General features: G+C 39.1%; 2 protein-coding genes and 1 pseudogene across 2 annotated transcripts in view; 2 read left to right on the top strand and 1 right to left on the bottom strand.

The window, feature by feature from the left end:
• Positions 1-26965, top strand: part of DNAH6 (dynein axonemal heavy chain 6) — a 236551-nt gene that overhangs the window by 192924 nt on the left and 16662 nt on the right. Inside the window, exons 64-70 of the mRNA XM_041756154.1 lie at positions 2521-2711; positions 7056-7216; positions 11976-12064; positions 12828-12974; positions 14441-14579; positions 21094-21213; positions 21767-21888. Coding sequence (XP_041612088.1) covers positions 2521-2711; positions 7056-7216; positions 11976-12064; positions 12828-12974; positions 14441-14579; positions 21094-21213; positions 21767-21888 — 969 coding nt within the window. The remainder of the gene's footprint in view (positions 1-2520; positions 2712-7055; positions 7217-11975; positions 12065-12827; positions 12975-14440; positions 14580-21093; positions 21214-21766; positions 21889-26965) is intronic.
• The window catches only part of TRABD2A (TraB domain containing 2A), a 116412-nt gene that overhangs the window by 18796 nt on the left and 70651 nt on the right, over positions 1-26965 (bottom strand). The gene's annotated exons all lie outside the window — the stretch shown is intronic.
• On the top strand, positions 4130-5133 carry LOC121491346 (annotated as a pseudogene).

Raw genomic sequence — 26965 nt, forward strand, 5'->3', positions numbered from 1 at the left:
TGCAGAGTAACAAGACTTCCTTGGATGAGGAGGACCCTGAAATTGAGGCTACTATAGATAGAGAGTGCACAGAAGCTGGAACTGAGAACTGATAAGAAACGCCAAGGCAGGAAATCTTCCACCTGCCTCCCAGCTCAACAGTGTCGTCAGCCGGCCGTAAGGGTATGCTCTATATTCAGTGTTGCACTCCACATCAGGAAAACAGCCTGCTTCACTCACGCTGACTAGAGTAACTAGAATCCAAGAAACCTCTTGGATATGGAATAAGACAGCAGTTGTTAACCATTATCTTTTATATGGATGAGATCTTTAATGCACCATTGGAAAAGGCAGAGAACTCCTAGCTACTTAGTGTGAAAGTGAGGAAGACTACCTTAGCAATGGTGGTGAAGCACACAGTCCTGGGCTGGCATGTGCACATGCTTAGTTTTATCATTTCTTTGCTTTAAGATTTTATTTATTTGAGAGAGAGAGTATGAGCTGAGGGAGGGGCAGAGGGAGAAGGAGAGGGCGAAGCAGACTTTCTGTTGAACGTGAAGGGGGTTGGGGCATCCAATCCCAGGACCTGGGGATTACAACCTGAGCCAAAATCAGAAGCTTAACCAACTGAGCCACCCAGGCACCCTTTATACTCAGTTCTATTTTATCACCTCTTCTTCCATCTAAGAATCTTATAATTAGAGGGACAAATAGCACAGGCCAAATCAAAAGACAGGAAACTACATGCTAATTCCACAGGAAACCTGACTCTGTAGCTGTAACTGGCATATCACCTTTCTGTATTTTATGTACTTATTCTTGGATATATGCATTTCTGGGTGTATATTAGGTAGACTTGAACCTAGCCAAGGGTGTGTTTTGAGCAAATTTATTTATTGGAATATTTGAAATGTTTCATAAAATCAGTTCATACATGAGAAATTAGACATGTAACCAATAGTTTGTCATCTTTCATTAATAAAGCCATTGGAAACCTACATCTCTACATAACATTAATGGAAGTTTGTCCTGTTAACAAAAGAAATATTTCTCCAACTTTTTGAGTTCAAAAACATTTCATGAGTGTGTTACCATTTCTATATTTACATAACAGCCCCAAGAAATAAATTATTGGTGCTTTGTACGTTACTGTAAATTCTAAGCACTTTTTGTCAAAGTAAAAAGGAAGTCAAAAGATCATACCATCAAAAATATTATTAAAAATAATGATGAAGAAATTGATGTTGAAATTATATGTAGTCACACAATGACATGGCTAAAAATAAGCTTTAAAACTCCTGTGGCCCTGTTGCAGGACTGTCCCTTTTGGCCCATGCCACCTTTATAGTTAGCACCACAATATATCCTCACTTACATGAGCAAGCATATAAACATCTTTTCTCAGATTGGCCACATAAGGGTGCAATCCAAGGCCATGGCCTTGAATCAGGTTGAGATGTCCCCTCTCCCAACAACAATAACAACAAAAAATATGCAAGAACCATTTGGACAAGGTGATGTCAACATCTAATGGAGGGCTAACATTAAAGCAGGGCTGCTGCTTACAGTTGTGCCGGATGTGCACTGCACAACCCTTAAGGGAGCCATTTGCATTGTAGATATTGTAGGTTTGGTTTGTATATTTATTGTGACCATAAGTATCTTGAAGAAGGACACCTTTTCCAATTTCACACAAAGGCTCCATGTGGGCTAGAGAGAGGGAGCAGCTCTGTAAGAGCAGGAAGGGGGTAAGCAATCTAGGCTACTATAGATAGAGAGTGCACTACTATAGTAGTCTACTATAGAGTCTACTATAGACAGGATCAGTGAAGGAAACACATCAGTGTAGGAAGTAGTCAGACAGGGCTATGATTGTCAGGGCTGAGGCTGGTTCCCAAGAAAGGTCAGAAGAGGCTGAGGAAGGGGAGCACTTGATGGGATGAGCACTGTGTGTTATAATATATGTTGGCAAATCGAACTCCAATAAAAAAGATATACAAAAAAAAAAAGATGCTGAGGAGTAAAATGAGAGGAAGATGGGGAGACTATGGTATCAATTCTAAGAAGCTGGCTTATGAAGGGAAGCAAAGAAAGGAAATAGCTGGGAGGGGAGCAGCAATCAGGACAAGGCTTTTGTTTTGCTTTTAAGAATAGAAGACAGTAGAGCCTAATTGTATGATGATAAGATCTGGGAGAGAGAGGGAGCTCAATAGTGGAAGAACTGAAAGTAAAGCTCATGAGAATGTGAGAAGGGATGGGATAGAAGGAGGCAAGGATGGGGCAACAGCAGGTTTGGAGATGGATGGAATGAGAGGGATTTTCCTTTCATCCCATAGCTTGCTTAATGAGGTTATGAGAACCATGGCTGTCGGCAGTTACAGGGTACACAAGTCCAGTAGGAAGAAAGATACCTAATCAAGAGAGAATGGGTGCAGAACAGGGCACCCCCTCCGAGAAGTTGAAGGGGAGAAATAGGATAGAATTATGAAGGGTCCTCATCTAGCATACTATTATTTAAATATTTTTCTTTTCAACTTTCAGGTGGTTTTTGCTCTTACAGACTTTGTTATTGAAAATCTTGGAAAACACTTTATAGAGACACCCCCTGTGGACCTGCCCACTCTGTATCAAGATATGTCATATAACACTCCCCTGGTATTTATCTTAAGCACAGGCTCAGATCCTATGGGCGCGTTCCAGAGGTTTGCCCGAGACAGTGGGTATTCAGAACGGTAAGGTTACATTGTGCAGTTTCTATAATTCATATGAACATCTCCTTGTTAAAATTTGCCCTTTTTCTTCCCTCTGTGGAGTGTGATTTCCTCAACACTCAAGAGCCAGTGTTTCCATCCAAATGCCAGAAAAGACCAATGTCACCATTCAGACAGGCAGGAGGAGCTCCAATTCAGCCTTTTTGTTCTATTCAGGTCTTCAATTGATTATATGGGGTTTATCCACATTAAGGAGGGCAATCTGCTTTACTCAGTCTACTCATTTAAATGTAAATTTCACCCAGAAACACCCTCACAGGCTCACCCAGAGTACTGTCTGGCCAAATATCTGGACACCATGTGACCCAGTCAAGTTAATACATAAAATTTATGATCCTAGACATTTGCCTTTGGTTCTGAAATCATAACAGAGAATTAGTATACAAAACTGTTAAGAGCTCCTGTGAATTAATAAGAAAAAGAAAATAGCGCCTGGTGGCTCAGTGGATTAAGCATCCAACTCTCGACCTCAGAAAAAGAAAACAATCCAATATAAATAAAGACAAGGGATGCCTGGGTGGCTCAGTGGTAGAGCATCGGCCTTTGGCTCAGGGCGTGATGCCAGAGTCCTGGGATTGAGTCCCACATCAGGATCCTTGCATGGAGCCTGCTTCTCCCTCTGCCTATATCTCTGCCTTTCTCTGTGTGTCTCTCATGAATAAATAAATAAAATCTTTAAAAAAATAAAGACAAAAATTATGAACTGTAAAGTTTCAGAATTTTTCAGAATTGAAAATTTCAGGAACCTAAATCTAAATACCTGATAATATGAGAAGATGTACAAGTAATTAGGGTACATGAAAATTAAAAATTAGTAATTATGTACTTATGTATTAGTAATTAGGGTACATGAAAGTACATGAAATTAAAGCCATTAAAGAAATGTCATTTCACGCCCATAAAATTGGCAAAATGGTGGCAAAGATATAGAGCAATGAAAATATTCATATTATAAGTAAGAGTAAAAAATTGGTTAAAAATCCATTTGTAATTGACAGTACGTTAAAGTTGAAAATGCCATCCCCTACATCTCAACAAGTCTGAATCTACAACCTGAATCTACAACCTAGAATGAAATCAGTCACATGTACACAAGGAGCCATGTTCAAGGACATTTGTAGAAACAATTACTCTTCAAACAGATTTTAAAAGCTGTCGACTGATTTCTCTGAAGAAACAATGAAAGCCAGAAAATGTATATTCAAAGTACTAAGAGCAAATTAGTATCCACATAGAATTTTATTTCTGTCAAAACAAAACAAAACAAAAAAATGTTTAAGTACTCTCCACACCGGGCCCAAACTCAGGACCCTGAGATCAAGACCTAAGCTGAGATCAAGAGTTGGACAATCAGGCTCCTGAATCTGCACCTCAGAACCATGTTTCACAACCAATATGACAATGATGTCACTGTTTGGAGCCCTCAGGGCAGGATTCATCAAATTGAATATGCAATGGAAGCTATCAAACAAGGTTCAGCTACAGTTCTTCTGAAATCAAAAACCCATGCAATGTTGGTTGCATTGAAGACAGCACAGTCAGAGCTTGCAGCTCATCAGAAGAAAATTCTCCACGTTGATAACCATATTGGTATCTCAGTTGCGGGACTTACTGCTGAATGCTAGACTGTTACGTAATTTTATGCACCAGGAGTGTTTGGATTCCAGATTTGTATTTCACAAACCTCTTCCTGTGTCTCATCTTGTATCTCTAATTGGAAGCAAGACCCAGATACCAACACAACAATATGGCCGGAGACCATATGGTGTTGGACTGCTTATTGCTGGTTATGATGATATGGGCCCTCACATTTTCCAAACCTGTCCATCTGCCAACTATTTTGACTGTAGAGCCATGTCCATTGGAGCCCGTTCTCAATCAGGTCCTACTTACTTGGAGAGACATATGTCTGGGTTTATGGAGTGCAATTTGAATGAACTGGTTAAACATGGTCTGCATGCCTTACGAGAAACACGTCTTGCAGAACAGGACCTAACTACAGGAGATCCCTGGGTGGCTCAGCAGTTTAGTGCCTGCCTTTGGCCCAGGGCGTGGTCCTGGAGTCCCAGGATCAGGTCCCACATCGGGCTCCTGGCATGGAGCCTGCTTCTCTCTCTGCCTCTCTCTCTCTATCTCTCTATCTCTCAATGTCTATCATGAATAAATAAATCTTTAAAAAAAAAAAAAACAGGACCTAACTACAAAGAATGTTTCCATTGGAATTGTTGGTAAGGACTTGGAGTTTACGATTTATGATAATGATGATGTATCTCCATTCCTGGAAGGTCTTGAAGAAAGACCACAGAGAAAGGCACAGCCTGCTCAACCTGCTGATGAACCTGCAGAAAAGGCTGATGAACCAATGGAGCATTAAGTCACAAACCAGTCTATATGTGTATTATCAAATATGTAAGAATGCAGGAGCTTTTACTGATGACAATAATCTATACTTTGAACCAAAAGATGCAGCATGATTTTATGATATGTTTTAGGAATCAGTCCAGATGTGTTTTTCCCAAGTAACTTGTCTGAACCATATAATAGTGTGCATTTTTCTTTGAGAGGGTCTATATAATCATTTTCTAGAAAGTATAGTTATCTGTACTAATGTTTTTATATGAAGAACACAGTGTCTTTGTGGTTTTAAAGACAACTGTGAAATAAAATTGTTTTACCTGCCTGCGTAAAAAAAAAAGAAAAGATTAGGACAATCCAATCCACACACTGAGCCACTGAGTGCTCCACTGTCAAAACAAATTTTTAAATAAAGCTAAGATTAAACCATTTTCAGACAAAGAGGATACTGAAATGGAAATTCATGTACTAAGTTGAGTAATTGTGAAAATATATCAAAACTTGTGAGATGTATCTGAAGCTTGGATTATAAGGAAATTTATAGGCTTAAGTGCATATATTTGGCAAAGGGCAATCTAAAATGTAATGATTAGGGACAGCCTAGGTGGCTTATTGGTTGAGCCTCTACCTTTGGCTCAGGGCATGATCCCATAGTCCTGGAATGGAGTCTCACATCTGGCTCCCCATGGGGAGCCTGCTTCTCCCTCTGCCTGTGTTTCTGCCTCTCTCTCTGTGTTTCTCATGAATAAATAAAAAATCTTAAATAAATAAAATGTAGTGATTAAACTCTATTAGAAGGGAAAAATAAAAGAGCAGAAATTAATGATATAGTAACATATATTTAATAGACAAGATCCTGGGAGAAACACCTCTCAATTGAGGCAGAAAAAGCATTTGTTAAAGTTCAACAGGCATTCATGGAGGAAAAAAAAAAAAAACCCTAGTTAAGAATCTAGAAAGCATTTCTTTGAAAGAGAAAACCAGAAATAGAATGTGCTTTTGTATGGATTTAGCAAGGTTACAAGACATAAAAACAGATTATATTAATGCATACTAACAACAGAAACCCTCATTTATTGCTGATGAGAATGCAAAATGGCATAGCCACCTTGGAAGACAGTTTGCTGTCTTCTTACAAAACTAACATACTCTTACCATGAAATCCAAAAATCATACTTCATGGTATTTGCCCAAAGGAGTTGAAAACTTATGGCCACACAAAAATCTGTACACAAATGTTTATAGCAGCTTTATTCATACTCACCAAACATGGAAGCAACCAAGATGTTTCTTAGTACGTGAATTGGGTAAATACACTGTGGTATATCCATGAAATGGAATAATATTCAGCATAAAAAATAAATGAGCTATCAAGCCATAAAAGATATGGAGAAACCTTAAGTGCATATTATTAAGTGAAAGAAGCCTATCTGGAAAGACTATATACTACATGATTCCAACTATATGACATTCTGGAAAAGGCAAACCTATGGAGACAGTAAAAATTTAACAAAGAGTTTATATCCAGTATAAAGAACACTTAGAAATAATGGATGTGAGACTTCAAATTTCTTCAAGTTTTGAAAAACTGATTTATAGTGTTGGAAATCAGGATAACAGATACCTTTGGGAGGGAGGAAGGAAAAGTCATTGGAGCAGAAAGGGGCATAAGAGAGATGTTTCTAGGATGTTGGCACACTTTCACTCTCAATCATGAGTATTCATTTGTGATAGTCCATAGAGCTGTATATTTCTTTTTTTAAACTTTTCCATATGTGTGTTATAGTAGAAAATTTTTTTAAAAAACAAGAAAATAAACATTTGCACATCTATTAAAATGAGGATTTGAAATGTGTGTATACTTTGGGAAAGAGTCTACTGTATTTACATTTCTTCATAATATCATTGCTTTAAAATAAAACAGCATTTTTTTGTTGTTGTTGAATTCAGGGTGCAATCAATTTCACTGGGGCAAGGACAAGGACCCATTGCTGAAAGAATGATCAAAGATGCAATGAAATCAGGAAACTGGGTATTTTTGCAAAATTGCCATCTTGCTGTTTCTTGGATGCTGGCAATGGAAGAACTAATTAAAACCTTCACAGATCCAAGTATGTTGAACACATAGAATTTGCATAATAATACCTTTCTTACGTAGCCTTTCTTTGTTGAATCCAGTTCTTGTAATAATTTTTATTGTAGGAATTATGTTTCCCCATATTAAAGAGGAGGAATTTGAAACCTAAAGAGGTTTAGTTAAATTACACAATCCAGACTTGAAAAAAGATCTCCAGACTCCAAGTTGAGAGTATGACCCACTGGATCATTTCTGTTTCATGTTCCTTTCTGTGGAGGCCACTTGAATTCAAAATAGATGACATATACGCACAATAAAAGAAATAGAAAATGGACTTAGAACAAAGAAAGGAAATTAAATCTTTCACTACAGAATAAGTTAAGGAACAGATTCAAAGTCCCACCAATCCCCTTAGAGTCACGTTTCACCACTTCTTATTCTCTGTGACTCCTATGCCAACTAACTAACCTTCATGTGTGCCTCCTAGCCATGTTGTGGAAAACCCACCTCAGGGCTTCGGAGCCAAAATATAACGCAAAGACAGAGTTTAGGATAAAGTGGAACACTAGCTGTACTGCTTTGCCAAGCGAAGGAGGCTACAGCAGGCTATGGCCTTCAAAACAGCCTCCCCCTTTTCCACAGGGAGGAAAGGGCTGGGGGGAGAAGGAGGGTAGTGTTAATAGAGAAATACAGGACCTTGGAACACCTGGGTGGCTCAGCGGTTGAGCATCTGCCCTTGGCTCAGGTCATGATCCAAGAGTCCTGGGATCAATTCCCACATCAGGATTCTTGCATGGAGCCTGCTTCTCCCTCTGCCTGTGTCTCTGCCTCTCTCTGTGTTTCTCTCCTGAATAAATAAATAAAATCTTAAAAAAAAAAAAAAAAGAGAAAGAAAGAAAGAAAGAAAGAAAGAAAGAAAGAAAGAAAGAAAGAAAGAAAGAAAGAAAGAAAGAAAGAAAGAGAAAGAAAAAGAAATACAGGATCTAGCTGGTTTTGACAGGAATTGTTTGCGGGCTGCCAACCTCATTCATCATGTCTTCAGGGTGGTCCCAGGTTCCTAAAACAGAACGCTAAGAAGGAAGGAGGGGAGGACTGCAGAAGAGAGGAAAAAGGTGATTTAGTTTTTAAAATTGAGCTTCGCTGAAGCATTAGAACAGCCATTTAGATTTTTGTTCAACTTTATGCTTTTAAGTGGTTCCAGGCACACACACCCCCTGGGCATGCCCGGCATCATTCATAGTTGCTACCACTAACTATAACCACTTTCTTTCCCACTCAAGAAAGTATAAGGGGCTACAAAGAGAGAATTGGATTTAGATTCTATTCATTTTTAATGTTAGTATAAAAATAATTGAAACCTGGGACACCTGGGTGGCTCAGCGGTTGAGCGTCTGCCTTCAGCCCAGGGCGCGATCCTGGGATCCCGGGATCGAGTCCCACGTCAGGCTCTCTGCATGGAGCCTGCTTCTCTCTCTGCCTGTGTTTCTGTCTCTCTCTGTGTCTCTCATGAAAAAATAAATAAAATCTTTAAAAAAATAAAAAAATAAAAAAATAATTGAAACCTTAGGAACTGTATTATTGTTAATAAGCAGGGTGAGCCCCACTTTACCACTCAGTCAGAAGGGCATCCTACCAACCTAGAATATCCAGAGCCCTTTCTCTGGGGTCTTCCTTGGTGCCCTGACCACAGAAGCTATACAGCCAGTCTTGCAAGTGACTTTACTTACTTCTGCCTTTACAAAGTGGCCAGCCTTCACGGGACACCACAGCCAAGACATAGCAGCCTTCCGCTAAAGATCCCTCATTTCCTGATTCCCCCCTCCTAGCCTCTGCAGGCTACTTCCAGCAAGTATAAAGAGTCCTTCACATCAACCATCCAGAATCTCCACTCTTTTCACTCTTTTGCAGTGCAAGTAAGAGTGGCATGCTTCCAACTGGGCCTGTGGCTTATTTCCATTTAAATAATTAAAAAATGACAAGAAAATATTCACCACTGTCCAAGGCTTGCTGATGACTAGGATTACAATTAAAAAGGAAATGCTAGGGAAGGCATCTAAAAAGCAACTTGCTGCAGTGGAGCTACGTGAGCCTTCAGAGTATGGAGATGTTCGGCCTAATGGTGACTGAGACAAGAGCGAGTGTATGCCAGAGGCTGGACAGGCTATGAAAGCCAGCTGACAGTGGTGGTGGCTTTTAAGTGCCTTCAGTTTACCAAAGCTTAAGTAGATAAAAAAATCTTCTTCTGGCCCTTGTTACAATCATTTACTGATGTACCCATTTGAGTTCTGATGCTTAACTTGAACCCATTTAAAATAAAATACATTCAGGTAATAAGCTGAAAAGAGTAAGTGAACAAAAGAAAAATGAAACAAGGAAGAAGTGAAAACTCTGGATTTGAAATTCTAAGACCTGAGCAGAGTTCTGCCCCCACTACTTCCTGCCATGCCACCACATTGCCTCTCTGGGCCTCAGTTTCCCCAGCCATAAGAGGCCTGCACAGCATCATTGCTAGAAGCCCTATGCTAAGATAATTTCTAAGATTCCAATACAGCTCTAAACTCCTATGGTGTCTATGAAAGTTAATACTCTTGATGCTTCTGCAATTATAAGAGGAAAAGTATGAAAAAAATTACTTCTCTAAATCTGCCTTTTTCGTGCTTTGGATTTTTGGTTATTGAAATCATTAGCCCTAAGACTTTGGTTGGTGTAGGACTTCCATGCCTAATAGTTTTTACCATACAAGCAACTTCAGTGTTGCTCTAGAACTGTACTAGAACTAACTTGTAATTTTAGCTATTTAATGTAGATCATGAATTTAGATTACTAAACTAACAAGCACAAAATCAGCTTTAATCTACAGTCATTCATTCAATAAATATTTGGGAACCTACCATGTACCATGCACTGTTCTAGATGCTGAAGGTAGGACAGTGAACAAAACCACCTTAGATATCCATCCTCATAGAGCTTTACATATTAGTGAGGGGAGATAAGCATAATCAAAGCATATAATAAGTAATTTATGTGGTGTGGTAATTTATATGGTATGATAGAATGTGGCTGGTGCTTTGGAAAAAATAAAGAATAAGGAGGATAAGAAAGGTCAGGATGAAATGGGGTGGGGGGGATGATAAGGAGAAAGAGTAGATAGTAATTTAAACAGTGTGGTCTGGGGGCACCTGGGTGGCTCAGTGGTGGAGTGTCTGCTATTGGCTCAGGTCATGATCCCAGGGTCCTGGGATTAAGTCCCACATCAGGCTCCCCAGGGGAGCCTGCTTCCCCCTCTGCCCAAGTCTCTGCCTCTCTCATGAATAAATAAATAAAATATTATAAATAAACAAACAAACATAAACAGTGTGGTCTGGGTACACCTCTTTGAGAAGGCAGTATTGGACCAAGACTTGAAGAATGTGAGGCAATCTAAAGGAAGAGTAATCCAGGCAAAAGGAATAGCTAATGCAAAACCCTAAGGAGGGAGCAAGCCTGGAATGTTGGAGAAACACCATAAGATGTACTTAAAAACCAGCATCTAAGAAAGTTATCTTGGAATGATGCCTGTGTGTTCCTATAATGGGAACAATAATTTTCCCCAACTTCACTTCAGCCTTTTGAACCCAGAATAGAACTCATTTTCTTAGGTTCTCTGTCAACAGTAAACATATTGACCAAACATCTTCATGCTACTTATGAAATCTGTTCCTACCCCTGCTCCCTCAGTTCCCTTTGCAACTACTCTGCAGAGTGGAGAAATCTCTTTCTTCTCCATAGGACTTTCTGACCATTTTCATGCAATCTGCTGAAAACTGAATTGTTTAAAAACAAAATACTTCATGAGCACTGGCAGTAACCATCCTGGTATTTTCTGAAAAAATTTCCCCATTTCAGAGAGGAGACCCTTAACACCTGCAACAAGTATTGAAAATTAGGGATGCCTGGGATCCCTGAGTGGCACAGTGGTTTAGCGCCTGCCTTTGGCCCAGGGCGCGATCCTGGAGACCTGGGATCGAGTCCCACGTCAGGCTCCCAGCAAGGAGCCTGCTTCTCCCTCTGCCTGTGTCTCTGCCTCTCTCTCTCTCTCTCTCTCTCTCTCTCTCTCTGTCTATCATGAATGAATAAATAAATAAATCTTTAAAAAAAAAAAAAAAGAAAATTAGGGATGCCTGAGTGGCTCAGCAGTTGAGCATCTGCCTTCGGTTCAGGCCATGATCCTGGAGACCCCTAGGATCGAGTCCCACATTGGGATCCTTGCATGGAGCCTGCTTCTCCCTCTGCCTGTGTCTCTGCTTCTCTCTCCATGTCTCTCATGAATAAATAAATAAAATCTTTAAAAAAAAGAAATTAAGGACACATTAATTTTCAATACTTTTTTTAAAAAAGGTTTTATTTATTTATTCATGAGAGACACGGAGAGAGAGGCAGAGACACAGGCAGAGGGAGAAGGAGGCTCCTCACAGGAAGCCCGATGCGGGACTCCATCCCCATACCTGGGATCACGCCCTGAGCTGAAGGCAGACGTTCAACCGCTGAGCCACCCAGGCGTCCCTGTGTCCTTAATTTCATTACTCAAATGTGCCAACATCTAGATTGGCAAACTCTCATGTATTAAGAGTTTCCAAAAAGATTTCTTCTACTTCCATTTTAGAACATTTTACAACATAAAATACTTAAACTAGTCTTTAAACAGAGCTCACAGCATTTTTTTTTGCTATCCCATAATAAGTATTTATTACTTAAAAGTATTATTATAATTTAAGCATTTTCCATTTTTGTTGTTTTCTCTTTGTTTTGAACAGCTATTGTTATCAAGGACACTTTTCGACTTTTTTTAAGTTCCATGCCTAGTAGTACATTTCCCGTTACAGTCCTTCAAAATTCTGTCAAGGTAATGTATGCACATGGTTGGAATGGTGCAAAATGATTAGCCTCAGAATGTTTCCCGAGTGGGTCCAGGGAGCCCAGGCCTTGTGCAGGACCACATTAAAGTCTGGGTGGCCAAGGTGGGAAGGTGGAAGTCAGTATCCCTTCACCTCATAGCATGCAGGCACACAGTTTCCCAAGGCACTTCCCATCTTTATGTGCCCTAGCCTGTTGATCATTCAACAGTATAAGAAAATGTCAAGGATGCAGAGTGGTAAGAATGGAACCCCTCCCAGAATTAAGAGAATGTTTCAGCATTTGAGAGACAGGAGGACCTACAGGTAGTATGGCTGCTGGGTTTTAGTGCTGGGAATTCTCCAATATACAGGAAGCCTCTGCATACAAATGATCACTCAGGAACAAGAGATGCTTCTTCCTTTCCTGTCCCATGTCATCAAGGGATGCCATATGTTGAGATGCATGGAAAATCCAATGCTGAAGGCCTGAGAATACTTTCTGGCCCATATTTAGAAAAATGAACACCAAAAGAAATTGTCTGAGATTCTTGTGGAGACGGTTCATCCACTGTAGATCTGAAGACCCCCACCAGACCTGACTTTGCAGAGCCTGAGGCTGAGCAAGATACAGAGCAAGCCCCCACATACCAGGAATGCCCCATGGGTATCAGTTATCTACATCCTCTCAATGGCTTCCGTCTCTGTGTGTTATTCAGAAATAATGCAAATCGATAAAATCACCCTTTCTGCCATATATGTGTCTGAACCCAGGTAACCAATGAGCCACCAAAAGGTTTACGTGCAAATATCAGACGGGCATTTACTGAAATGACACCTTCGTTTTTTGAAGAAAACATACTTGGAAGAAAATGGAGACAAATAATATTTGGCATTTGTTTCTTCCACGCAATTATTCAGGTACACCCAACTTTTGCTTTTTAGTAGAAAAAAAAAGTGCACTATGTTAATAAATAAATAAAAAGTGGGAATGACATGAAAGCTTACAAATGGCATTGTAAAGTGCTGAGGCCCCATTCAGGGTCTGAAGCCAAGTTGTTCTCACTCAGTGGCTGATCTCCATACTCCCCTCACCTCAGCTTCGCCTCCTAGCTCTACTCTGATCTAAGGGACATCATCACCTGGATAAATGCACGAGGTCAAATTCAAAAGCACAAAATTGATCTCCTCAGAGACATATCTCACTCCCAAGTCTCCCAAATCTCCAGACTCTACTCCTGAAATTGGTAGTCCCATCTCTCAATCGCCTGCATTCAAAATTTCAGTATTATTTTTATTATTCCTCATTTGCACATATATATCATGTCAGTCCATCATTTTCCTTGCAATAGTTTCATCCTCACCTGGCCCTTTTTGGGTGGGCTTACTACCCTTAAGAGCCTCTTCCCTGTGACCAGAGCCCCAAGTCCCCTGAAAGATGACTTTCAACTCAGTACTATTTTCTCCTTCCCTCTGCTCAAACTTCATTGCTGTGATCTGGTGTCCATCCTGAGACCCTGCATTTAAATTCTGACTCTTTGACTACACGTCTCTAGATGATGTCTTAACTAGACTGGCTGCCTGGGTTTCAAGTGTATATGGTCTACAGAGAATCTGTAAAGAAAAAAACAAAGATTAAAGATGCAAAATATGACATAAATAAGTAAACAAGGTCCCAGAGGAGATCTGAGAGGCTGGGACCAGGGACTCTAGGCACAAGGCCCTTGTTGTACAAATAAAAACAGCTGAGATGGGAAAGTGGTTCAACACTTATGAAATTTTGAAATCAAGAGGAGGGAATATGAGACCTCTGGTATAATCATCAGTTTGGAATTAAGAAATTAAGATGGGATAGGGAGATAATGAAGAAAGAAAAAGAGGTCACTATGTGAAGTCATGAAGCAAGGGTTATGATTCTGTGTACTAGTTTAAAAAATGTCACTGCAGAGAAGTCAGCATGTAATCAGCACATAGTGATATGACTTAAAAGCCTAGGTGGTAGGCAGACTCTTTAGAACTGGGAGTAGCTCTTGCCACAAGATGGATGATTAGTGTCAGTCTTTGCCTATTTTGATTGGGAAATATTTTATTTTACCATGAAAGACAGATGCCCTTCTATCATATTTCTAGTAAGTCAAGTTTTCTTTTGGAAATTTTGGAGAAAAGCCAGGACTGGAGGAAGAGATGCCACCCATGTTTGCTGAAAGCCAAACTGAAAGCCTAGATGAAGTTGAACTGTATGATCTTAACTGATTTTAACATGATCTTAACATGATGTCAACAGAATGAGGATGCCCAACTTCAATAGAAACCTTTCACTTCTCAGTATTTTATACAAAGCTAATTTATCAAATTTTATGTAAGACTATTTTCATTTTCCCTTCTAGGAGAGAAAAAAGTTTGGCCCTCTTGGTTGGAATATCTGCTATGAATTTAATGACAGTGACAGGGAATGCGCTTTACTGAACCTCAACCTTTACTGCCAAGAAGGAAAGATTCCCTGGGATGCACTAATTTACATTACTGGTCAGTATGCCCACATGGCCAGGGCATGGCCCATATAAAAATGGTGTCCTTCCCAGTGTTTGATGGTGGTGATGATGACTTCTAATGGTCCCTTTGTGAAGATAAGACTGTGATAAGGATATTATGAGAATATTTACACATGGAAAATACAGCTGCTTTCCCAAATAATAATAGCAAAACCTTGTATCTTTCTTGATACATGCAACTACTGTGTTCAGCACTTCCCAAGAATTAGCATATTTGATCCTCATAACAATCATATGAGGTGAGGACTGTTATATCCCTATTTTATACGTGAGGAAACTGAGGCACACAGTTTATAAGTGGTGGACTTTATAAGTCAGTCTAGCCTCAAGAGTCTGTGTTCTTAAATTCAAAAGAATCTGAACACTGATTGACTAGTAGAGACCTGTTCAGGTATATTTGTGAAAAAAGGAAAAATATTTCAGGAATTCAATTATTTAGAAAATATTAATTGTGGCCACATGGGACCTTGTGCCAAAATTAGGTCCAGTTTGGGATATGTAGGCCCAAGTAATGAAGAAATGATTTGCACTGGGAACTGGGGGAAGAAGGGCACTCTGAAAGGGGGAATAATGGGAATGAATGGTTTTCATTGGTAATAAGGGAAATAGAGAAGAGTAGAGAGGAATCAGGTGATCTAGAGCCATGAAACGCAAATAAACCTTGGAAATAGAGGGCAGGGAAACAACAGTAAAAATGAATGAGGACCATTCTCAGAGTGGACCAAAAGGGGTGGTCTTGGAATCTAGGGGCTGACATTATACTCTGGCCTCCAGCACTCTACTACCCCAGTAGGGCCAACACTGCTTATCAAAATAGTGATGGTCAATTGACCTTATATTGATGGTCAGCTAACTTTCAACAAAGGTATCAGGGTGGCTCAATGGAGGAAGGATAATTCTTCAACAAATGATGCTGGGAATGTTAAGTATCCATCTGCAAAAGGATGAATTTGGATCCTTATCTCATATGATACATAAAAATTAATTCAAAATGAGTCCTGAGAACTAAATGTAAGAGCTTAAACTACAAAGAGAAAGCACAGAAGTAAATCTTCGTGACTTTGGGTTCAGCAATGATTTAGTAGATAAGATGTAAAAAAGCACAAGCAATAAAGAAAAAATAATAATGGACATCATCAACATTTACTTCAACAAACACCATAAAGAAAGTAAAAAGACAAGCCACAAACTGAAAGAAAATATTTGTAAATCATATGTCTGATAAGGCACTTGTATACGAAGTATTTTTTTTTCACCATTTAGCACTTTATTTATTTTTATTTTTTTAATAATAAATTTATTTTTTATTGTTCAATTTGCCAACATACAGAATAACACCCAGTGCTCATCCTGGTTTTTTTGCCTTTCATGGCTCTAGATCACCTGATTCCTCTCTACTCTTCTCTATTTCCCTTATTACCAATGAAAACCATTCATTCCCATTATTCCCCCTCAGTGCCCGCCACCCAGTCACCCCCACCTCACCCTCCTCCCCTTCCACCACCCCTAGTTCATTTCCCAGAGTTAGGAGCCTCTCATGTTCTGTCTCCCTTTCTGATATTTCCCACCCATTTCTTCTCCCTTCCCCTCTATTGCCTTTCACTATTATTTATATTCCCCAAATGAATGAGACCATATAATGTTTGTCCTTCTCCGATTGACTTATTTCACTCAGCATAATATCCTCCAGTTCCATCCATGTCGAAGCAAATGGCGGATATTTGTCATTTCTAATGGCTGAGTAATATTCCATTGTATACATAAACCACATCTTCTTTATCCATTCATCTTTCGATGGACACCGAGGCTCCTTCCACAGTTTGGCTATTGTGGCCATTGCTGCTAGAAACATCAGGGCGCAGGTGTCCCGGCGTTTCATTGCATCTGCATCTTTGGGGTAAATCCCCAGCAGTACAATTGCTGGGTCGTAGGGCAGATCTGTTTTTAACTCTTTGAGGAACCTCCACACAGTTTTCCAGAGTGGCTGCACCAGTTCACATTCCCACCAACAGTGTGGGTTCCCTTTTCTCTACATCCTCTCCAACATTTGTGGTTTCCTGCCTTGTTAATTTTCCCCATTCTCACTGGTGTGAGGTGGTATCTCATTGTGGTTTTGATTTGTATTTCCCTAATGGCAAGTGATGCAGAGCATTTTCTCATGTGCTTGTTGGCCATGTCTATGTCTTCCTCTGTGAGATTTCTGTTCATGTCTTTTGCCCATTTCATGATTGGATTGTTTGTTTCTTTGCTGTTGAGTTTAATAAGTTCTTTATGGATATTGGAAACTAATATTCGATAAAGGAGGAAAGACTATCCACTAGAAGAAAGACAGTCTCTTCAGTAAATGGTGCTGGGAAAACTGGACATCCACATGCAGAAGAATGAAACTAGACCACTCTCTTGCACCATACACAAAGATAAACTCAAAATGGGTGAAAGATCTAAATGTGAGACAAGATTCCATCAAAATCCTAGAGGAGAACACAGGCAACACCCTTTTTGAACTCAGCCACAGTAACTTCTTGCAAGATACATCCACGAAGGCAAAAGAAACAAAAGCAAAAATGAACTATTGGGACTTCATCAAGATAAGAAGCTTTTGCACAGCAAAGGATACAGTCAACAAAACTAAAAGACAACCTACAGAATGGGAGAAGATATTTGCAAATGACGTATCAGATAAAGGGCTAGTTTCCAAGATCTATATACAAAGTATTATATAAAGAACACAACTCAACAGTGAGAAGAAATATAATCCAATTTAAAAGTGGGCAAAAGATTTGAATAGACATTTCACCAAAGAAGACATATTAATGACCAATAAACACATGAAAAGATGCTTAGTCATTAAGGAAGTGAAAATTAAAGCTACAATGAGATACCACTTCACACACCAACTAGGATGACTAAAATTAAAAAATGAAACAACAAAAAAACAGCAACAAAGTGTTGGCAAGGATGTGGAGAAAGTAGAATCCTCATACGTTGATGGTGGCAATGTAAAATGGTGCTGCTATTTTGGAAAATGTTTTAAATAGACTTACCATATGACCCAGAAAAAATGAAAACACATGTCCACACAAAAACTTTGTACATGTTTATACAGCATTATTTCATAATAGCCAAAAAAGTGGAAACAACCTAAACTTCTATCAGCTGGTGAATGGATAAACAAATGTGACATACCATGTACTACCATAGCATGTACTACCCAGCCATTAAGAAAGGAGTAACATACTGATAGGTGCTGCAACATAGGTAAACCTCACACTTATGGTAAGTAAAAAAGTCAGACACGGGGGTGCCTGGGTAGCTCAGTCAATTAAGCATCCAACTCTTGATTTTGGCTCAGGCCCTGATCTCAGGGTCCTGGGATCTAGCTCCAAGTTAGGCTCCATGCTCAACAGGAAGCCTGCTTGAGATTCTCTCTTCCTCTCCCCCTACTCCTCCCCCTGCTCTCTCACTCTCTCTCAAATAAATAAATCTTAAAAGAAAAAAGAGCACATAATACCACATTGTATGGTTCCATTTATATGAAAGTTCCAGAAAAGCCAAATGTATACAGACAGAAAGTAGGTTCATGGTTGCAGGGAGCAGGGACAAAAATGAGGAGTGACTGAGAAGGGGCACAAGACTGCATTTGGGGGATAATACAAATGTTCTAAAATTAGATTATGGTGATGGTTACAACATTGCAGGTTTACTAAAAATTAATGAATCATACCTGTAAATTTTATGTGGATTTTATGAATTTTAAATTATAGCTCTTTATTAGTCCTGTTTTTAAAAAATGGATAGAAGCACAAAGGCAATGAATGCTTTATCCATAGCGTGGTATTTTAGGCAGTCATTTATGCATTAATCCAGAAAATACTGCCTTATACTACTAACAATAGATGCTAGAAATACAAAGACAATGTAGACCCTGCCTGCCAAAAACTCATGGCATGGAGGGTGGAGATAATGAATAAACTATATGTTGAGTTAATTACCAAATCAGAAGTGTATGTGCAAAGCTGTGGGAATTCAGAAGGAACAACTAACACTACCTGGAGGAATCTGGGACTGCTCCAGTGAGAGCTAAGTGCTGAACAGCTAAACTGAGCTAAGTGGGGCTCACCAGGAGAGAAAAGGCAGGAGAGCACACTGGACAGAGAGAAGAGTGATACAAAAGCCCAACAGGCTGAGGCGTGGTCTGACTATAGAGTTGGGCTGGTGCACAGTATGAAGAGGGAATGTACATGGAGAGGAGCTTTATCTTCAACAAAAATTTTAGAAAGGTAAGTTGAGGGCACATCATGAAAAACCTGTTGTGTGTTGTTAATTTTGATTCTACTTTGTAATTGATGATTGGCAATCATGATCCTTTATGGTGTAAAGAGGTGCAATAATTTACAAAGGTATAATAAAAGCAACATGAAGGACTGAACAAGAAGATACAGCAACACCAGTGGGGAGAGAATAGAGAAATACTGAGGAGGCTTTAAATATAGGAAAGTATTTGGGGGTGGGGGGAGTCTTAAAATTTTATAGTGTAAGGTATAGCAATGCATAAGTCCAGGAGACACATCTGAGCTCAAAGTAGGCAAAGACAAAGCCAAACCTAAGGCCTACCCAGTTTGTATTGGGCCAGCCCCTGGAGATAGGTGAGGAAGACAAGGGGAAAGCCACCACACTGGGATCTGCAACGAGACCCTCAGGGACTGTGATGCCGAGGCCAGGACAGGTGGTGGGCATGTATGGTGGACACCTCCTCCACAGGTTCTTCTTCTGGGAAGACCAAACCCAGAAGATTCCTTCCTAAAAGTGAGCCCAAGAGTCATCTACTCTGAGTAAAAATTGTGGAGCTCCTTATTTATGCAGTTTGATCCAAGCAAAGGATAAAACTCAATCTGGATGGAGGAGTACAAAGTCTGATAACATATAAGGAAAATATTTCTATGCTGCTTCTCAAAATGCAGTCATTTGCGACTCGAAAAAAAAAATAATACACTTTAGGGCAACTCTTTTCTCTCACCACCTACTAATGATAGAAGTCTTAGTTTTCCTGGCCATCATTCTTTTCCAGACACCATCATGCAATTGGAGAAACTTGTGCTTAATTCCCATCCAGCCCCAAGGACCCAAGAGGAGCTTTAACTTAGGCGCAGACTAGATGGACCCACTACAAAGATGTAACTAAACTTTGTGTTCCAAGATTTCCTAGAAGGCAACTGAAGAATATACCCAGGAAAATACAGCAGAATCTCTTTCTTCCCTCTTACAATTGCTAATACAGAGGATTTAGCTACTTGACCATCAGCTGTGATATCTACTTCCTCTCCCCTCTCCCTGAGTGGCTAATCCAACAAGACAGACCAAATGTGCTTCAGGGAATATAAGTGTCCCTTTAAGAGGTGCAAGTAAAGACAGTGCTCTCTTAGAAATAAATTATGGAGATTCCAAAGACCAAATAACTTTCTTTCAACCAATCATCTCAGCTTAAAAGAGAATGAAAAACTTTCTTCCTGACATAATGGAAGATATGAAGAGAACAGATGAACATTCCGAGAATTTAGAAGTTGACAATATCAGTATCATAGGTAAAATCCTTCTGGGAACCCTACAGTGGTAAATAATGAAATGTAGCAATGGATCTGGAATTTTCCCAAGGAATTATATCAGCAATAGGTATTATTCCAATGCAGAATAGATATCATTCCTACTTATAATTTTGGGACGACCGTGGAACATGCCGTAAGTAGCTTCTCTATGAAAAGAGAGAGGGGATACTAATAAGTTTTAATTACCCAACATAATTTTTGTGAGGCATTGTCTCTTTCAGCTTGGATCTATCTTTCCTTCCTAGCTTAATTTTAATAATTATAATATATGTATGCAGTTTCAATGTCTTGTTATAAATGTTTTGGTTCCATTTATTTGCTGGCCTCAAAAAGAGGCAGTGTTTTATGTAAAGTGTATGTTTTAGAATACTGTGCTCAGTGATGGAATTACACCCAAAATCAGGGGGTGCCTGGGTGGCTCAGCTGGTTAAACATCTGACTTTGGCTCAGGTCATGATCTCAGGGTCCTGGGACTGAACTCCGCATCAGGCTGACAGTCTGCATCTCCCTCTCCCTCTGCTGCTCCCCCTGTGTTCTTGCTTGTGCTCTCTCTCCAATAAATAAAATCCTTTAAAAATAAAAAGACCCCAAATCAGTAACTTACAGCAAAAAAGGGAAGGAGGAGGAGGAAATATGTAAATAGAGCTCAGTGGCTTTGGTTTTGGTTACTTGGGGAAAGCAAAATAATTAGCATAGGGTACATATAGTAGGTTTTTTCCTGCCCTTTAAAAGTTGACTTTTATTCTCTTTAGGGAGTAGTGGTAGGAAACTCTGATATGCTTTTTTCACTTTCAGTTCCAAAAATGTGTACACAAATAAACCTATTAGAATTTGGATATGCATCTCAATAAAAAAATATGTTTTAAAATGCAAACTCCTTTTCAGGTGAAATTACATATGGCGGGAGAGTTACAGACACCTGGGATCAAAGATGCCTTCGTACAGTCTTAAAAAGGTTCTTTTCTCCTGAAACATTAGAAGAGGATTATAAATATTCAGAATCAGGTGAATGACTTTTCAATATTATGGAAAGGACCTTTTCCCAAGAAGTCATTGACAGCATCTCTCAGTTTTCCATCCAGAAGTTCCTGACATCTAGACATCACAACCTAGTCCTCGTGCCCGCCCACCCCAGCCACATGCTTGACCACCTCCAAAACTAGTTTGGCAGTAAAAGCACAAAAATATCTATTGTGTAGTAACCAGTTTGAGGTATTTGTTCTAAAGTGGGTGGTATTCAGTCTAAATATGTTTTCAAAGCTCTATAAATTTGGAGCCCTTACCAAGGCATGGCTATCAGCAGCACATTCCTGGGTTCCCAGAATCTTCTGGAGAGGACACCCTAAAAGGTTAGGATACTAATCACAACTCAAGGCCTTAAGAAAAGGCAGAGACCAGGCACAGTAATGAAAGCAAGGAGAGTGGGGAAAACAATACCCTTTTCTGTGGAAGGCAGTTGATTAAAGCCACCATCTGAACAGGCAGAGAAGGGCCAAACTTGGTGGTACAGAGCTAGTCTATTTGAAACAAACTTGCCCTCTGTGTTTTCAATAAACAGGCATCTATTTTGCACCCTTGGCTGACAGCCTACAAGATTTTAAGGACTACATTGAAAATCTGCCTTTGATGGATGACCCAGAAATATTTGGAATGCATGAAAATGCCAACCTAGTTTTCCAGGTATGTGGCTTTTTAACCTAAAATCCATTTTCATATTGTGTATATAAACTTGAAACATCAATAATCATCTCATTAGTTCCATAAAGTATAATATCCTTAAATAAGCAGAGTAAATGTTTGATCTCAACTTCAGCATTTGATTCCAACTTAGCCTGTTCCTTCTGGATCCTTCACAGAACCTAAGATCACCATACATTTTTCCCCTGTCACTGGCCACCCGTCATCATCCAGCCTCCTGCCGAGTCCCTAATCTGCCTGCTAGTCCACCTTAACATGGAGATTTGGACGATAATCCAGACAGTCCTTTCTCTTTTGCCCTTTTCTCTCCACACTGGGAAGATCTGTATTATATTACACAAAGGTTTACAAATCCACAGATGATTACAGTGTAAAAGTACGGTAACAAACATCCAAGACGAATAAAACAGTGTTCTTTAAAAGCATGGCTCATCAGCATCACAGTACCAGACCCCAGCAGTAGGTCCAAAGAGCAAACTGGCTAATTTCACTCTTGTAAGATCTTCTGATGCCCCACTTCTGTTACCCACAGTAGTCCAAGTTCCTCAGCATGGCGCCTGAGGCTCCTCCATTATCTAGGTATTACATACCTTTCCAGTTTATTCATCTGCCATGGCCAGGCATCTGTGGATGAACCAAAGCCATGAAATAAGGTCTGTCCCTTAGGGCCTGGAATACTATAAAGGTTGGATATTAAGTCTTGCTCACAAGGCTGAAGGGAATCATCTTCCTTTTCAACTTAAATTTTGCCCATAGAAGCATTAGAGGGTGATATCTACCTAGATATCAATGAATCTGCAGGAAACAACAGTAGAACTTCCAGAAAAACTCCAGGAGGTCAGTGCTCTACCACCTATGTCATGGTTCTCTACCATTAAAAATTGTTTTGCTTTTTAGTGAGGGGTTAATAATATTTTGATTTTCATTATTCTACTTTCAGGAAGAGAGTTGGCCAACCAAGTGTTAATATTCACTCATATCTGATTGTTTGCTCTGGAGTGGGTGGGGCACATGGGGCGAGGGGTGAAAGAAGGGAAAGGGCAGTGTACATATAGCAAGCCTGGCTGTATCCTGTGAGAAATATGGCACTGCTGGTAGAGGTAACACTCTTGGCAATGTGCACAGTAGTTCTGTGTTTTCCACTGGTTCACAATGACTGAGAATGAGACAGCAGGCATGTAGTGAGCACTGTGGTATGTTTTTCCATCTAGCCTCCCTTTCTCCATTTTTCTGGTATACTATATGCCCTACTCCCATCTCTTCCCTTTGGGATAACAGCCCCTTCCTCATTCCATGAAATTCTGGTAAGACTCCCTTACCTTCAGAGGTGGGTATGTGACTCAGGGCTGGCCAAAGGCAGCATTTCATCACCTGGCCACTCAAACTGGTCCAAGGAACAGGTGCATGGACTATGTTGGGTGAGAGAGAATTCTTCCCTAAAATATACTATATACAGATTCTAGGATTGGGGGAGGACTTCTTCTTTCCTTTGGAATCACTGGCTAGGATACTGTATATCTATAGCTGTCTGTGGCCTTATCATTGACACTCAACCCATTCCCTCTATCACATGTAAGAAACTCATCTGATGTAGGAAAGAATGAGAGAAACAACCAAACATGTACCAGAGAGAAAACATTAGATCCATTCATGCCTAGGACCCATGTGACTTGTGTTCTCTTCTTACCAGTGTATGAGCCAACAGATTTCTTTTCTTTGATTAGCCGGTTTAGGTTAGCTAATCCTGCCTGCCATCAATAGAGTCTTTACACAAAAGATATAAATGATTCCTTCCTCAGCCCAGCAAACTATACTTACATAGATGCTTAGTAGGAACTAGTAAAGACAACTGGACCTTGACCTGTGCACATCAGTTGGAGATACAAGGCAGAAATTCCCTCCTAAGGTAATAATGAGCAGAAGTCAAGGGCCATCTGTATAGATTGTCTGCACTAACAGATACCTCTTAACTCTGTTCTTATTAGAGGCTTAATAAATGGAAAGAATAAAAACAGCAGAGGCTGAGTAAATAGCGAGAAAATATAGGATAAAAGATTAGAAAACACTATCCAGAAGATACAGACTTGCCCTCTGTAAATCACCTGCTGTAAATAAATAAATAAATAAATAAATAAATAAATAAATAAATAAATAAATAAATAAATATGTTTTGGCATCTGCGATAGGGTAGAAGACACAGCCTGTATGAAAGAAAAAAGCAAGAATTTGAGAACAAGCTGACATGTATATATGAAGGATGCCAGGGGATATGTGAGAATGAAGTCTTTCAAGGAAACTAGAACTACCACAGCAGAATTAAAAACTACTCTGGAGGCTTAAAGACCAGGACTAGTATATAGATCATCACACATGTGATATAAAGGGGACAAACCTGAGCTTTCCATAATGGAGATTAAAATGTCCAGAAATAGAAAACGATGAGAGATGATAATAGATACGGAAGATAGTGCAAGGAGATTCAACAAAACAAAAAACAAACAATTTTTTGTTCTGTTGAAAGAAAAAAAATACTGAAGCTATGCTTGTACATATTCTGGCAGAACTACAATAAAAAACAAAAAGCTCATGGTAGCATCTAGCCCATCCTATCGCCAGCCTCCTCCCAAAAGTGTAGATGAGCTACTATATTAGTCAGGATGGACTTGGTTATGCTGCAGTAAGAAAAGTACTCAAATCCCAATTGCTTAATCCACCAACAACTATATTGGCAGGTTGACAAAAGGGCTCTTCTCCACACAACCATGCAAGAACCCAATTTAAAAAAAGAAGAACCCAATCTAACAGAAGCACTATTATATTGTAGCTGCCTTATCTAGAACAGATGGCCCCTTCATTCATAGCAGCATAGGAAGAGAAAGACTAGAGAATTATTCATAGGCTTTTCACTACCTCAGATACACAGTCCACCTTTCATTGGCCAGATTAGTCACATGGCCCACCTATCTGCAAGTGTACAAGAAAGCGTAATCTTTGCTAGGAGAAAGAACTGAAAATGGTTGCTCAGATAAGCATCTAAGCCAGTTACTATCATAGGAAAATAATACCAGACTGGCTGTACTAAATGTCTCAGGACTCTTTCATCCAATCAAGAAGAACTAAAATAGAACAAGTCATATTAATGGCTGGCACTAAGCAAGGACACCAAACTATTTAACTATAGCATTAAGTAAATATTTCATATATGTATTTAGGGCCTAATGAATATGTCAAAAGTCATATCTGAAAGAATGTCTATCATGGAAAATATAATTTTAACAATCAAGATCTAAAATCCCAAGTTCTGAGCCCCTCTCTCTTCTGAGTGTTATGACTGAGGTTTCAAAGCCAAGGACTAGAGATTGATGGATAGATTTGGAAGATCTTAGACAATATCACAGAACATCCCATCACCCATTCCAGATATATTCTTGCAAAGGCATCTAAACATGAAGAACTAAAAGAATTACCTTCCCAAGACCTGTGTGAAAAGTACATAAGGTTTCCAACAAATAAATGAAAAAGATCCTATGTTTCTGAATAGAAAAAAATCTAGAAAAAATCAGAATATTTAGCTAACTTTGGAATAGGAATTTCTAAGCACCAAAAAGCAACAGAAAATAAATCAAATTAGAAAAAGCCAATAGATGTCACTATATGAAAAACATCATGAGAAAATTAAAAGACATGACCAAGCAAAACATTTTTGAAACAACAAAAAAGAAACCTGAGAAAAAGTTAACTATCCACATGTGGAACATTTCCTAGGAGAGACCACATGTTAGACCACAATTTAATGTAACAATAGGTTTTAAAAGATAGATATCATAAAAAGTATCTTCTCTAACCACAATGCAATAAAGTTAGAAATCAATAAAACTTTATAGTAAGCAAAACAGGGGAGAACTGGCAGAAAGACAGACATATAGACCAATGGAATAGAACAAAGAGTCCAGAAATAAACCTTCACATAAATGATCAAACGATTTCTGACAAGGGGAAAGTACAATCTTTTCACCAAATGTTGCTGAAAGAACTGGATGCAAAAGAATAAAGTAGGACCCTTAACTAACACCATATGCAAAATTAACTTGATGGATAAAAGATCCAAATGTTAAGTCCTATAACAATAAAACTCTCAGAAGAAAACATAGGACAAAAGCTTAATTTATTGACGAGATGAGCACTGGGTGTTATTCTGTATGTTGGTAAATTGAACACCAATAAAAAATAAATTTATTATTTTAAAAAAAAGGCAAAAAAATTTTATTTAAAAAAAAAGAAAGAAAAGCTTCATGACCTTGAATTTGGCAATGATTTTTTTGCAATGATTTTTTGACCATGACACCATAAAAACAAGTAACAAAAGAAAGAACAAATTGGATTTCATAAAAAGTTTTTAATTTTCTACATTTAAAGACACTATCAAAAAAAAAAAAGACTATAAACAGAGTAAAAAAGTGACCTACAGAATAGGAGAAAATATTTGCAAATCCTACACCTGATAAGGGGTTGATATCCAGAATATTTAGAGAACTCCTAAAACTCAACAACGACAAAAAACAACCTGATTCAAAGATGGGCAAGGACTTAGTAGACATTTCTCCAAAGATGATCTACAGTCAATAAGCACATGAAAAGATGCTTGACATCACCAATCATAGTTAAATGCAAATCAAAACTGCAATGAGATACAACATCACACCCATTAGGATAGCTACTATCAAAATAACAAAACATGTGTTGGTAAGGATGTGGAGAAATTGGAATCCTTGTGTACTGTTGGTGGGGACATAAAGTGCTACAGCCACTGAGGAAAACAGTATAGGATTCCTCAAAAAAATTAAAAATAGAATTCAGGGGTGCCTGAGTGGCTCAACTGGTTAAGTATCTGCCTTCAGCTCAGGTCATGATCTCAGGGTCCTGTGATAGAGCCCCACGTGGGGCTCCCTGCTCAGCAAGGAGTTTGCTTCTTCCTCTCCCTCTGCCCTTTTTTAAGATTTTTTAAGCAAAGATATTAATTCTTGCAAAGATAAAGATAGGTCCTCTGATACACTACTAT

The sequence above is a fragment of the Vulpes lagopus genome, chromosome 5 (assembly GCF_018345385.1).
Source record: "Vulpes lagopus strain Blue_001 chromosome 5, ASM1834538v1, whole genome shotgun sequence".
NCBI lineage: Eukaryota > Metazoa > Chordata > Mammalia > Carnivora > Canidae > Vulpes > Vulpes lagopus.